Source organism: Tachypleus tridentatus, unplaced genomic scaffold (assembly GCF_004210375.1).
Source record: "Tachypleus tridentatus isolate NWPU-2018 unplaced genomic scaffold, ASM421037v1 Hic_cluster_2, whole genome shotgun sequence".
In the NCBI taxonomy this organism is placed as follows: Eukaryota; Metazoa; Arthropoda; class Merostomata; order Xiphosura; family Limulidae; genus Tachypleus; species Tachypleus tridentatus.
This window is the reverse complement of record NW_027467782.1, coordinates 66,515,349-66,530,695: the sequence shown is the minus strand read 5'-3', so window position 1 is coordinate 66,530,695 and position 15,347 is coordinate 66,515,349. Positions and strand designations below refer to the sequence as shown.

General features: G+C 32.9%; 1 protein-coding gene across 1 annotated transcript in view; it reads left to right on the top strand.

Moving 5' to 3' along the window:
- LOC143242372 (uncharacterized) overlaps window positions 1-15,347 on the top strand; it is a 97,537-nt gene that overhangs the window by 42,205 nt on the left and 39,985 nt on the right. Inside the window, exons 2-7 of the mRNA XM_076485728.1 lie at window positions 5,390-5,494; window positions 5,755-7,090; window positions 10,345-10,410; window positions 11,883-11,999; window positions 13,611-13,731; window positions 13,948-14,045. Coding sequence (XP_076341843.1) covers window positions 5,390-5,494; window positions 5,755-7,090; window positions 10,345-10,410; window positions 11,883-11,999; window positions 13,611-13,731; window positions 13,948-14,045 — 1,843 coding nt within the window. The remainder of the gene's footprint in view (window positions 1-5,389; window positions 5,495-5,754; window positions 7,091-10,344; window positions 10,411-11,882; window positions 12,000-13,610; window positions 13,732-13,947; window positions 14,046-15,347) is intronic.

The window sequence follows — 15,347 nt, the reverse complement described above, 5'->3', positions numbered from 1 at the left end:
TTGAAGATGTGTTACACATCATCAGAGTGAACTATTGAAGATATCTTACACGTTATCAAACTGAAATATTGAAGATGTGTTACACATCATCAGAGTGAACTATTGAAGATATCTTACACGTTATCAAACTGAAATATTGAAGATGTGTTACACATCATCAGAGTGAACTATTGAAGATATCTTACACGTTATCAAACTGAAATATTGAAGATGTGTTACACATCATCAGAGTGAACTATTGAAGATATCTTACACGTTATCAAACTGAAATATTGAAGATGTGTTACACATCATCAGAGTGAACTATTGAAGATATCTTACACGTTATCAAACTGAAATATTGAGATGTGTTACACATCATCAGAGTGAACTATTGAAGATATCTTACACGTTATCAAACTGAATTATTGAAGATTTGTAATACATCATCAGAGTGAACTATTGAAGATATCTTACACGTTATGAAACTGAAATGTTGAAGATGTGTTACACATCATCAGAGTGAACTATTGAAGATATCTTACACGTTATCAAACTGAAATATTGAGATGTGTTACACATCATCAGAGTGAACTATTGAAGATATCTTACACGTTATCAAACTGAAATATTGAGATGTGTTACACATCATCAGAGTGAACTATTGAAGATATCTTACACGTTATCAAACTGAAATATTGAGATGTGTTACACATCATCAGAGTGAACTATTGAAGATATCTTACACGTTATCAAACTGAAATATTGAAGATGTGTTACACATCATCAGAGTGAACTATTGAAGATATCTTACACGTTATGAAACTGAAATATTGAAGATGTGTTACACATCATCAGAGTGAACTATTGAAGATATCTTACACGTTATCAAACTGAAATATTGAGATGTGTTACACATCATCAGAGTGAACTATTGAAGATATCTTACACGTTATCAAACTGAAATATTGAAGATGTGTTACACATCATCAGAGTGAACTATTGAAGATATCTTACACGTTATCAAACTGAAATATTGAGATGTGTTACACATCATCAGAGTGAACTATTGAAGATATCTTACACGTTATCAAACTGAAATATTGAAGATGTGTTACACATCATCAGAGTGAACTATTGAAGATATCTTACACGTTATCAAACTGAAATATTGAAGATGTGTTACACATCATCAGAGTGAACTATTGAAGATATCTTACACGTTATCAAACTGAAATATTGAGATGTGTTACACATCATCAGAGTGAACTATTGAAGATATCTTACACGTTATCAAACTGAAATATTGAGATGTGTTACACATCATCAGAGTGAACTATTGAAGATATCTTACACGTTATCAAACTGAAATGTTGAAGATGTGTTACACATCATCAGAGTGAACTATTGAAGATATCTTACACGTTATCAAACTGAAATATTGAGATGTGTTACACATCATCAGAGTGAACTATTGAAGATATCTTACACGTTATCAAACTGAAATATTGAGATGTGTTACACATCATCAGAGTGAACTATTGAAGATATCTTACACGTTATCAAACTGAAATATTGAGATGTGTTACACATCATCAGAGTGAACTATTGAAGATATCTTACACGTTATCAAACTGAAATATTGAGATGTGTTACACATCATCAGAGTGAACTATTGAAGATATCTTACACGTTATCAAACTGAAATATTGAAGATGTGTTACACATCATCAGAGTGAACTATTGAAGATATCTTACACGTTATCAAACTGAAATATTGAGATGTGTTACACATCATCAGAGTGAACTATTGAAGATATCTTACACGTTATCAAACTGAAATATTGAAGATGTGTTACACATCATCAGAGTGAACTATTGAAGATATCTTACACGTTATCAAACTGAAATATTGATGATGTGTTACACATCATCAGAGTGAACTATTGAAGATATCTTACACGTTATCAAACTGAAATATTGAGATGTGTTACACATCATCAGAGTGAACTATTGAAGATATCTTACACGTTATCAAACTGAAATATTGAGATGTGTTACACATCATCAGAGTGAACTATTGAAGATATCTTACACGTTATCAAACTGAAATGTTGAAGATGTGTTACACATCATCAGAGTGAACTATTGAAGATATCTTACACGTTATCAAACTGAAATATTGAGATGTGTTACACATCATCAGAGTGAACTATTGAAGATATCTTACACGTTATCAAACTGAAATATTGAAGATGTGTTACACATCATCAGAGTGAACTATTGAAGATATCTTACACGTTATCAAACTGAAATATTGAGATGTGTTACACATCATCAGAGTGAACTATTGAAGATATCTTACACGTTATCAAACTGAAATATTGAAGATGTGTTACACATCATCAGAGTGAACTATTGAAGATATCTTACACGTTATCAAACTGAAATATTGAAGATGTGTTACACATCATCAGAGTGAACTATTGAAGATATCTTACACGTTATCAAACTGAAATATTGAGATGTGTTACACATCATCAGAGTGAACTATTGAAGATATCTTACACGTTATCAAACTGAAATATTGAGATGTGTTACACATCATCAGAGTGAACTATTGAAGATATCTTACACGTTATCAAACTGAAATATTGAAGATGTGTTACACATCATCAGAGTGAACTATTGAAGATATCTTACACGTTATCAAACTGAAATATTGAGATGTGTTACACATCATCAGAGTGAACTATTGAAGATATCTTACACGTTATCAAACTGAAATATTGAAGATGTGTTACACATCATCAGAGTGAACTATTGAAGATATCTTACACGTTATCAAACTGAAATATTGAGATGTGTTACACATCATCAGAGTGAACTATTGAAGATATCTTACACGTTATCAAACTGAAATATTGAAGATGTGTTACACATCATCAGAGTGAACTATTGAAGATATCATACACGTTATCAAACTGAAATATTGAGATGTGTTACACATCATCAGAGTGAACTATTGAAGATATCTTACACGTTATCAAACTGAAATATTGAGATGTGTTACACATCATCAGAGTGAACTATTGAAGATATCTTACACGTTATCAAACTGAAATATTGAGATGTGTTACACATCATCAGAGTGAACTATTGAAGATGTCTTACACATCATCAGTAAAATGTTTAAAATGTATCACACATCAGTTGTGTACCTTTAAAGATCTGTTACACATTATTAGAATGAAGTATTGAAGATTGTTATACATCATAAGATTGAACTATTGAAGATATGAATTGTATAACATTTTCTGTTAGATTTGATAAATGTGGTCAACCATTAGGGTATGAGCTACCTTTTGGTTCTGTTGGTTTGTCAGTTTCTTGAACCATTAGTGTATTAACTATTTTTGTACTTCGAACCATATGCATGTCAAAACTACAGTTTACATTAATATTTTATATCTTACAAAATCTCTTGGCTAGAGTACCTTTTATTAAATCGCCTTAATCAGCCATAAGTATAAGGTAAACATTTTTTCATCTGCTTTAAAAACAAATAAAGAAGATAATATGTGTCGATACTGAAGATATTATACACTTGATTTGTGTAATTATGCTCTAGGAACAGTTTTTATTTGTGAAAATGTCCAAACAGACACCAGGTGTCGGTATACATACCAGACTGTTATATTATTTAACTCTCAAGAGATATAAACAACTTTTGTAACGTTAGGTAAATACGTGTTATACAAACTATAAAACAACTGGAATAATGTTAAGGAATTACATTTATTTCATGTTCATGTTTCGTTTGTGTGAATGATATTATTTATTAGTTTTTATTTAGTTTTTGTATCTTATCAGTGAGAATGTTATATTAATTTTATTTAGTTTTTGTGTCTTATCAGTAAGAATGATATATATATTAGTTTTACTTAGTTTTTGTGTCTTTTCAGTAAGAATGGTGTTGTACATTAGTTTTTATTTAGTTTCGGTGTGTTATCAGTAAGAATGATGTTATATACCAGTTTTTATTTAGTATTTGTGTCTTAGATGTAAGGACGATATATATATTAGTTTTATTTAGTTTCCGTGTCTTATCAGTAAGAATTATGTCATATATTAGTTTTATTTAGTTTCCGTGTCTTATCAGTAAGAATGATATATATATTAGTTTTATTTAGTTTCGTGTCTTATCAGTAAGAATGATATATATATTAGTTATATTTAGTTTCCGTGTCTTATCAGTAAGAATGATATATATATCAGTTTTATTTAGTTTCCTTGTCATATCAGAAGAATTACGTCATATATTAGTTTTATTTAGTTTTCGTGTCTTTTCAGTAAGAATGGTGTTGTACATTAGTTTTTATTTAGTTTCGGTGTGTTATCAGTAGGAATGATGTTATATACTAGTTTTATTTAGTTTTTTTGTGTCTTAGCGGTAAGAATGATACTATGGATTAGTTTTATTTAGTTTACGTGTATTAGCGGTAAGATTGATCTTATAGCTTAGTTTTTATTTTGTGTTTGTGTTTTAGCGGTACAAATGATATTATGGATTAGCGTTTATTTGATGTTTGTGTGTCAATGGTGAGAAAGGTATTACGGGTTAACCCTCATTTACTGTTTGTGTTTTGAATGATGCACTTGTGAAACGTTAAGGTAACTGGTGCCCTTGTTCATATATTATCTTATTGTACTATATGTATGTATCACACTGTCTTTGTTTGTTTATTTGTTTGAGATTAAAGCCACAGTTGACTCCTTGCTGTGTCCACCGCGAGGAATCGAACACCTGATTTTAGCGCTTTAAGTTCGTAAATTTACCGCTGCCCGGCCGGTAGACGTTATACAAGACAACGTACGAGTTAATGCAAAGCTCATGTTGCGCTCAGTTTCTGACTTGAATCTTATTGCATCTACCAGAATTCATCGAAACTGTCTCAGCCATTTCTTCATAACAATTTTCCCCAGTGGCATAGTCGTATGTCTGCGGACTTACAACGCTACAATGCGGGTTTCGATACCCTTGGTGGGCAGAGCACAAAACTCATCATGTAGCTTTGTGCTTAACTTCAAACAAACAAATGTAACAACTTATAACACTCGGCAAACAGACAACTCTGCTTTGTAGACATTGATAAAATTATTGGATACATTGTTCTTAGAAGAAACTTTTGTCAAATGTCAGATTGATTGATCTTTGGAGAATATACGATATTGTTTAATAAACATTTGTAACTTGGAGTTCCAATTTGATCTGACTCCTAATTTGATCTAAATTCACTTCTACATTGGTCTCGATAAGAAATAATTTTAATTTGGTAACTGCTGGTTTCCTTCTAGTTCAGCATAGTTACAACTTTCACATTGTATTTCCTGTCTGTTTTATTGTTAGTGGTGGAAATGCAGTTTCTGTCGACGACGCCAGGGTCAGGATCGTTTAGGTTTAGAACCACCACCAGGGTCTGGAATGCAGCGTGTTCCATCTGTTCGGAGAATGGTAAACGAAATATTATAATTTACGTTATGTTGTGAAGTAAAATAAATAAATCAAGTTTCTTTTGTTTTACTAATTTAATAACAAGATAAAGTCTATCGAACTAGTCAATTGCAGATTTAAAGGTTGTTTAGAATTGTTATTATTTAAGTCACTGGAGTGACTTCTCTATCCAGTTGGCTCGCTATGACCTGTCTCTCACCCAGATTCTTTATACATTACATGAAACAGTTTGTATTTTGTGACACTTCTGACTCTTTTAGACTCAGAGAATGGGACAGTTGAGAAGAGAGGAATCAGTTCTTGTTCCGGAACTGTCAGTTGATCTGGAAGAAAAAATTGACTTAGAAGGTGGGCCTCCAAGGAGCCTGAAGAAAGGGCAAAGTGGTAAAATTGTTGGCGAATCAGAGAGGAGCTTTAGTTTGGAGGGACATCATTCTATTGGAATAAAACCAAATGATAAGAACAGAGAAAAGAACCACGTAATCCATCTGAGAACTTGTCACGACTCCAGGTCGCCAGTCGATAGACAGAAGTCTCTTGAAAGTTCCAGCAAAATCCGAAAATCATCAACACCTGAAAGAAGTGTTAGCTCTCATGAGGATGAACACCTGTCTTTGGACGCTGCTTCAGAAAGAAGATATTCCTTTGAATATCGAAGAAATCCAACTGGACAGGGGCTGTACAGCAACACCTACAGTGGTAACCCTCACCAACACAGAAATAACTTCCATTATTCTTCCGTGTCTCTAGATGAATGTGTTCATGATGACCTTGAAATAAAACAAAAACAAGTTAGGATCACAAAGCGATCGCGATTTCAGAGACAGAAATACTGTATAGAAGAGCCAGATTCAGGTCCTACTATAAACAGGCCCGGTATTCAAACTCAAAGGGATGTAAAACCTACCTTAACGTCCCGGAGAATCTTTGGTGGCTCAGTAGAAGCAATAAATAAGTGTACTAGTTATGTAACTGATTACTCAAACGAAACACCCACATCTACAGGTGTTTCTAGTGTACCTGGACAACAGAACTCAGACAGTTCACATCCTGATGGCATCGGTGCAAAACTTTCACCTCTGAATAACCGTGAACCCGAAGATTATGACCCCTATTACGCTTTTGAGCGGCTTACAGAGCGTAAAACTACGAAGAAAATACAGAAGTCCAGAAGACACACCATAGATCTTGATAAGAACTATGAAGTAAACCCAACCAGAACTCCAAATAGTTCTTCTGATGAATACGTGTACGTGAATAAACCTCACTCGCTAGATGACCATGAAGTGTACTCTTATTCGACCCTAAGAAGAAGCATTCCGAGTGTCTTTGTGCACACTGTGCCCGACATCGACCCACCGTCACAACCTTACCTTCAAAGTAAAGATCCTCCCAGACGAAACAGCACAGGTAGAGCCTTGCCTCATGTACCCGCGCCCGATAACCTTCTGGGGCTCCATTCGTTCCCTTCGGAGTGCAACTTCACCATCCATTCTCTAGATCTTCCACGTGACGAGAAGGGTAGAACTGAACGTCGAGCTTCGGCGCCAGAGAGAGACAACATTGAACTTGTTACTGCCGACGTAAACTGTGAATGTAAGACTATTTTCATTCTGAAGACAAAAACAAAGAGTCAAACATGTTATTTAAAGATTAACAATAATCCAAATAGTTACATACAATTAAGTAATACAGCGTTAACATCAATACGCAATAAACAGGTATTACAAGCATGAAAATGTACGAGAAAGATAGAAAATAAATAAATGTGTAGAAGTTTGGTTTCTTTTGAATTTTGTACAAAGCTACTCGAGGGCTATCTGTGCGCGCTATCCCTAATTTAGTAGTGTAAGACTAGAGGGAAGGCAGCTAGCCATCACCACCAACTCTTGGGCTACTCTTTTACCATCAAATAGTGCGATTGACCGTCACATTATAACGCTCCCACTGCTATAAGGGCGAGCATGTTTGGTGCGACGGAGATTCGAACCCGCGACCCTCAGATTACGAGTCGAACGCCTTAACCCACCTAGCCATGCTGGGCCAAATCGGTAGGTGGCAGAAGATGAGGGGGGACATCACATGTCGTAGATTGTAGTTACACTAACTTCGTGTATAATTTAAAACTGAACTAAATATCAGAGAAACAATTGGAAACAAAATAACAAAGGTATCATATTAAATAAGTCCAGCTCTAGCAATAATAAAGTATAAAATATGTAACTATAGTGTAATTACAAATAGTTTAACTATAGTGTAATTATAAGTAGTTTAACTATAGTGTAATTATATGTCGTTTAACCATAGTGTAATTATATGTAGTTTAACGATAGTGTAATTACATGTAGTTAAACCGTAGTGTAATTATATGTAGTTTAACTATAGTGTAATTATATGTAGTTAAACCGTAGTGTAATTATATGTAGTTTAACTATAGTGTAATTATATGTAGTTAAACCGTAGTGTAATTATATGTAGTTTAACCATAGTGTAATTATATGTAGTTTAACCATAATGTAATTATATGTAGTTAAACTATAGTGTAGTTATATGTAGTTCAACCATAGTGTAATTATATGTAGTTTAACCATAGTGTAATTATATGTAGTTTAACTATAGTGTAATTATATGTAGTTTAACCGTAGTGTAATTATATGTAGTTTAACCGTAGTATAATTATATGTAGTTTAACTGCAGTGTAATCATATGTAGTTAAACTATGGTGTAATTATATGTAGTTCAACCATAGTGTAATTATATGTAGTTTAACCATAGTGTAATTATATGTAGTGTAACCATAGTGTAATTATATGTAGTTCAACCATAGTGTAATTATATGTAGTTTAACCATAGCGTAATTATATGTAGTGTAACCATAGTGTAATTATATGTAGTTTAACTATAGTGTAATTATATGTAGTTTAAACATAGCGTAATTATATGTAGTTTAACCGTAGTGTAATTATATGTAGTTTAACCATAGTGTAATTATATGTAGTTAAACCGTAGTGTAATTATATGTAGTTTAACCATAATGTAATTATATGTAGTTAAACTATAGTGTAATTATATGTAGTTCAACCATAGTGTAATTATATGTAGTTTAACCATAGTGTAATTATATGTAGTTTAACCATAATGTAATTATACGTAGTTAAACTATGGTGTAATTATATAGTTCAACCATAGTGTAATTATATGTAGTTTAACTATAGTGTAATTATATGTAGTTTAACCGTAGTGTAATTATATGTAGTTTAACCGTAGTGTAATTATATGTAGTTTAACCGCAGTGTAATCATATGTAGTTAAACTATGGTGTAATTATATGTAGTTCAACCATAGTGTAATTATATGTAGTTTAACTATAGTGTAATTATATGTAGTTTAACCATAGGGTAATTATATGTAGTGTAACCATAGTGTAATTATATGTAGTTTAACTATAGTGTAATTATATGTAGTTTAAACATAGCGTAATTATATGTAGTTTAACCGTAGTGTAATTATATGTAGTTTAACCGTAGTAATCATATGTAAACTATGGTGTAATTATATGTAGTTTAACCGTAGTGTAATCTATAGTGTAATTATAAGTAGTTTAACTATAGTGTAATTACACGTAGTTTAACTATAGTGTAATTATAGGTAGTTTAAGCCCAGATTAGATTATTGGTATGTAAATAATTAACCAGGTATTCCATTCCTCTTGGTGGGCGCAGCAGATAGTCCGATGAGCCATTGCTATAAGAAAACACACAAACACAGATATAAATAATTATGTGGGTGCATAAATCCTAAACACTATTTTTGTTACTTTGGAAGATGTCGCCTCAAACATATATTGAGATTGTTTTTAGAGTAATTCCCTGTTTTTAATAACTCTTTACTATGCAAAATTTTAACTATTTATCCATTTTAATTGTAAAGAGATCTTTTATATAAATTATTGTGCTTATTTTATAATTAACAGATGTTTTTGATTAACCTGGTGGAGAACGTCCTGTATTACTGCAATATACTTAAATAGGAAGGTTTTTCATTATCACTTATTTTCTGCAATATTATGGAATATGGAAGAATTGCATTAGTTCCAGTTAGTGTTTTATTCTGGAATTTAGGAAAGTTTTCATTATATCAAGTTAGTTTGTCCTGTTTTATTCTGGAATTTGGAGGAAAGTTAGTTTGTCCTGTTTTATTCTGATTATCTCAAGTTAGTTTGTCCTGTTTTATTCTGAATTTAGGAAAGTTTTCATTATCGTTGGTTAGTGTTTATTTATTATTATTTAGAAATATAGGAAGGTTTTTTATATCTCTGTTTAGTGTGTTCTGTGTTATTTAGAGTATAAGAAGGTTTTCTTTATATCTTTAGTGTATTATGTATTATGCAGGAATATAGGAAGATTTTCTTTATATCTTTAGTGTATTCTGTATTATGCAGGAATATAGGAAGGTTTTCTTTATATCTTTTATGCAGGAAATATATTTTCTTTATATCTTTAGTGCAGGAATATAGGAATATAGGTTTTCTTTATATCTTTAGTGTATTCTGTATTATGCAGGAATATAGGAAGGTTTTCTTTGTATCTTTAGTGTGTTCTGTATTATGTGGGAATATAGGAAGGCTTTCTTTGTATCATTTTAAAGTGTTCTGTGTTATCTGGGAATATAGGAAGGTTTTCTTTAAATCTGTATATTTAGGAATATAGGAAGGTATTATATAAACGTTTGTGTGTTCTGTATTACTTTAGTATGCAGAGGGATCTGAAACCTAATAAATCGAATATTTAACATATTGCTGGATCTCTGTTTGGAGTGTATTTCACAACAACCAATATGTTTGTTTTCAGCACAGCATGTATTTCCACAGAAGAAAGTCCTTCTTAACAGAGATCAGAGAGATACCGAAGCAGGAAGTAAGTTTATTGATAGATCTATCTTAGTTCTTCAATACACTTAATATATACATTACTTTTCACTTTAGTAACCAGTATATAATCATTGCTTTTATGTCTTGTATTGTCTACTTTGAAATTTCCATTTTAATTCATGCTGAAAACATTTACTTTATTTCAGAACACCATAAACAATATATTAATTGTCTCTCCAGCTACCGTAAACAATATATTAATTGTCTCTCCAGCTACCGTAATCAATATATTAATTGTCTCTTCAGCTACCGTAAACAATATATTAATTGTCTCTCCAGCTACCGTAAACAGCTAGTGTATATTGGTTGTCTCCATAAACAATATGTTAATTGTCTCTCCAGCTACCATAAACAATATATTAATTGTCTCTCCAGCTACCATAAACAATATATTAATTGTCTCTGCCAGCTACCATAAACCAGTATATTAATTGTCTCCTCCAGCTATTAGTTGTATAATATATTAATGTGTCTCCAGCTATAGTGAACAATATATTACTTCTCTCTCAGCTATATTGAGACAATATATTAATTGTCTCTTCAGCTACCGTGAACAATATAAACAATTGATCTCTTTGAAGCTACATTAAACAATATATTAATTGTCTCTTCGGCTACCGTAATCAATATATTAATTGTCTCTCCAGCTACCGTGAAACCATTATGTTCAATTGTCTGCTCCAGTTACCGTAAACCGATATGGTGAATTTGTCTCCACAGCTTGTGACTACAATATATTAAATTTGATCTCTTTCAGCTACCATAAACAATATGTTAATTGTCTCTCCAGCTACCATAAACAATATATTAATTGTCTCTCCAGCTACCGTCAAACAATATATTAATTGTCTCTTCAGCTTTCCATAAACAATATATTAATTTTCTCTCCAGCTACCATAAGCCATATGTTAATTGTCTCTCCAGCTATAGTGAATGATATATTGATTGTATATTCAGCTACCATAAACAATATGTTAATTTCTCTCCAGCTACCATAAACAATATATTAATTGTCTCTTCAGCTACCGTAAACAATATATTAATTGTCTCTTCAGCTACCGTAAACAATATATTAATTGTCTCTCCAGCTACCGTAAACAATATATTAATTGTCTCTCCAGCTACCATAAACAATATATTAATTGTCTCTCCAGCTATATTGAACAATATATTAATTGTCTCTCCAGCTACCGTAAACAAGATATTAATTCTCTCTCCAGCTATAGTGAACAATATATTAATTATCTCCCTTTTGTAATTTCTTCTCTTCATGTTTTATTAATGGCGGTTATAATTAATTCAGTTTTAATTTGTTGTGACTTTCTTTTTTGTGTTTTTTTTCCACTTCTTCGCTGATTTTGTACACCATCTTAGTGTATGTATTCAGCTGTGTGTTGTAAACCTAGTACACCTGATCTATGTTTAACATTTCACTTACCTTGTCTGCCCGACGTAAAGGTCGTGGTTTTGGAATGAGTTTGACAGGTGGGAAGTCTACTGACAGTGCTAGAAAGTATCCCACCGTAGCTTGGACACGACCTGGAGGTCTTGCTGACCTAAAAGGGATATATAAAGGTTAGCATACAACAAAGCGACTAAGTTTTTATTTTCGATTTCTTGAAAATAGACTTAAATTCAAACTATTTCATAGAGCTACTGTTCGTTTTATTTAGAAGAATAGAAATTTTAAAGATGTGTATTATTTTACTTTCGTGACAAAATACGTAACTCTCACTAGTATTTTGTATGTGACTCCGAAAATTTTAACGTTTTGTGAAGGTTAAAGCATAGGATAGTGTTTTTGCTAGTTAATAATTATTAATATAAACCATTCGGATATTTGTCACTCATCAACTCGACAGCAAATCTATTAAGTTGTCCAGAAATAAATGTCGGTATTCTCACGATGACATTTAGAAGCAGAATATTGAGTAACTTATCGTTGGTTGGTTGGTTGGTTTAATCAGATATTTTTCGCTTACAAGGTGTCTTAATTGTCTACTGTTTCAACTCTACCTGAGTAAGTTTCGTAACCCCTATGGCATCATGGATATGAAGGACTTACGTCTGATTTTCCTCTACGACTTCAAACTTGGACGAAAAACTACCAAAACTACAGAGGAACATCAAACAAGTATTCGGCCATGGATCTGTTACTGAACTCAACATGGAGATGAAAGTCTTGAAGACCACGAAAGTTGTGGACGGAAGCCATCCTTAGATAAAAACACGTTAAGGGAAGTAGTTGAGATAAACTCCTCGCACAACAGTACGTGAGCTTGGAGAAACGCTAGGCACGTGCAAATCAAACATTGTCAACCATCTTAGTGCGACTGCAAAGATGGAAAAGCTGGATGTATGGGTTCTGCTAACTGAATATTAACAAAATCAGCGTTATGAGGCTTCTGTGCTATTACAGAACCGAAACGATACATTTTCTAAACGCATGTGCGATGAAAAGTGGATTCAGTACGACAATCAGAAACGATCCTTAACAAAATTAGCGTTATGAGACTTAACCGAAACGATCCAATTTTTAAACGCATGTGCGATGAAAAGTGGATTCAGTGGATTCAGTACGACAATCAAAAACGATCTGCACAATGACGCGATCGCAAAACAGCCCCAATCCCCAGGTTTTACCAAAAAAGCTCATGGACTGCGGCTGGCATCGTTTACTACAACGTTTTGAATCCATGGGAAACAATCACAGCAAACAAATACTGTTAAGAACTGATTGAAATGAATTGAAAGTTGTGTAAGAAACAACCAGATCTGGTTAATCCCTATTATTCCTCATGACAATGATCCTCCTCACGTGTCAAAGATGACGCTCCAAAGATTGAACGAATCGAGGTTCTGCCTCATCCACCTTACTCTCCAAATCTTTTTACCATACAGATTTTCATTTTTCAAGTACTTCGACAAATTATTGAGCTTTAAAACCAGGCAGCTGCAGAAGAAGCTTTTAGGGGAGTTCATTGACCATAGAAACTCTGATTTTACAGCAGAGGCATAAACAACATTATTGGCAAAGTGGGTTGAAGCAAATGTTGCTTAGTTTGATTAAAGCATGTTTTAAAACATCGCAGTTCAAAAAAAACACTTATTTCTGGACAACCTGATAGTATTACAAAATAAATAACAATTTTTTCGTAGTATCTATTCAATTTTATTTGCCCATAGGAGACAGGATCTTGGAATGGGGTGGAGTCACTTTGGTAGACAGGACATTTGAGGAAGTGTCGGACATTATCGAAAGAACCGGTGATAATGTGGAAGTGGTAATTGAACAGGATAATGGAAAGTAAGATTATTTGAAGACTAAGAAGGTAATTTTCTGACAAGTAATAATGATCACTAGACAGTTTCTGGTCCATTGATGTTCCTACACGTGATACGTTTTGTTATAATAATTAAGCTGTTGTATATAGATGTTTCTTTGTTGAACTAGTTTGTTATTTCAAAGGCTCTTTAAGATGGGCAGTATCACAGAATCTCAGTTGCAACATACTCATTTCAGAGCCAATGAAAATCAAAGTCGTTCACCCCATTCTTCCCATCACACTGTTACTTGGAGCTCCATTTCTCCAAGGAGTCCAACTCTTTCTCTTCTACCAGGTATGTTCTAACATTTTCCCTTTCATAGATGTGTAATTATGTGAAACGTTATCTCAATAGGTGAAAGAACGTGTGTTATGCTCACTAATTTGAAAAAGAGAGTTATTATGCTGTAGATGAAACAAAATTTCGGTAATGTTCTTGAAGAAATGGCATGACAGATAAGAATGTACTTGTGCCTATCACAAGCCAGGGTGCCATCAATATTGTATGGATTTCCAACAACACTATTGACTGAGATGCAGTCTAATGGTCCCTGACATGCTTCACTGTAGATATTATAAGTTGCTAATGGTGTTATTCTCTCATCTACCTTTGAAGAAACTATATGATTGTTACCAAACAATTTAAATTTAGTTTCATCTGTAAAAACACCCACCTCAGGCTTTGCTAGTCGTGTTTTGGGACTCTATTTTGGTTTGATTATTTCTGTTAAAAGTTAATTTTATATACAAGACCATTTAAATATTATTAAAACTGATCTAATATTTAATTGTTATTTACGTATCATAACAAAAGTGTTAACAGTTAATTATTTTAAAAGTAATAGTTATGACAAATTTCCATACGTAACGTTATGTATGGAGTTCAATTTTTGTAGTTTGGTTTCAATTTCGTGCAAAGCTACTCGAGGGCTATCTGTGCTAGCCGTCCCTAATTATGTAGTGGGATTAGATGGAAAGCAGCTAGTCATCACCACCCACCACCAACTCTTGGGCTACTCTTTTACCAACGAATAGTAGGATTGACCGTCACATTATAACGCCTTTATGCCTGAAAGGTGCAAGTATGTTTGGTGTGACTGAGAATCAAACCAATACGACCCCTGATTACTTGTCCGAGTGACTTAACCACTGCAGCCATTACCGGGCCAATTTTTTGTAGTACCGTTGATGTAATTTTTCTCATAACCCCTGACACGTGGATTGTTACAATAGCGCCTGATGGTTTGCAGAAAGTTCAAGGCCTCAGTTGAACACACTATATATACGTCATTAATTAAGCGCAAAAATAAAATTAATTCAGAAAACGTGAAGTTAGTGAAAGTGGACTCAGACAGTGCGATTGTTTGTTTAGCCATACATGGCAATATTTTAAAGTAAGTTTCATATTTTGAAACAGATAAGTAAAATAATTTGTTTTATCAAAAGATGTTTTAAAGTAACTTAACTCACCTGTGTGAACTTTGATGAAAATGAGACAATTCTTTTAAAGTACTAGATACAATTGTGGTAACTCATGGGTAGCATAAAATGAATTTATCGCAGATCACGTGGTAAGAAACAGAATAGAGAAATATAA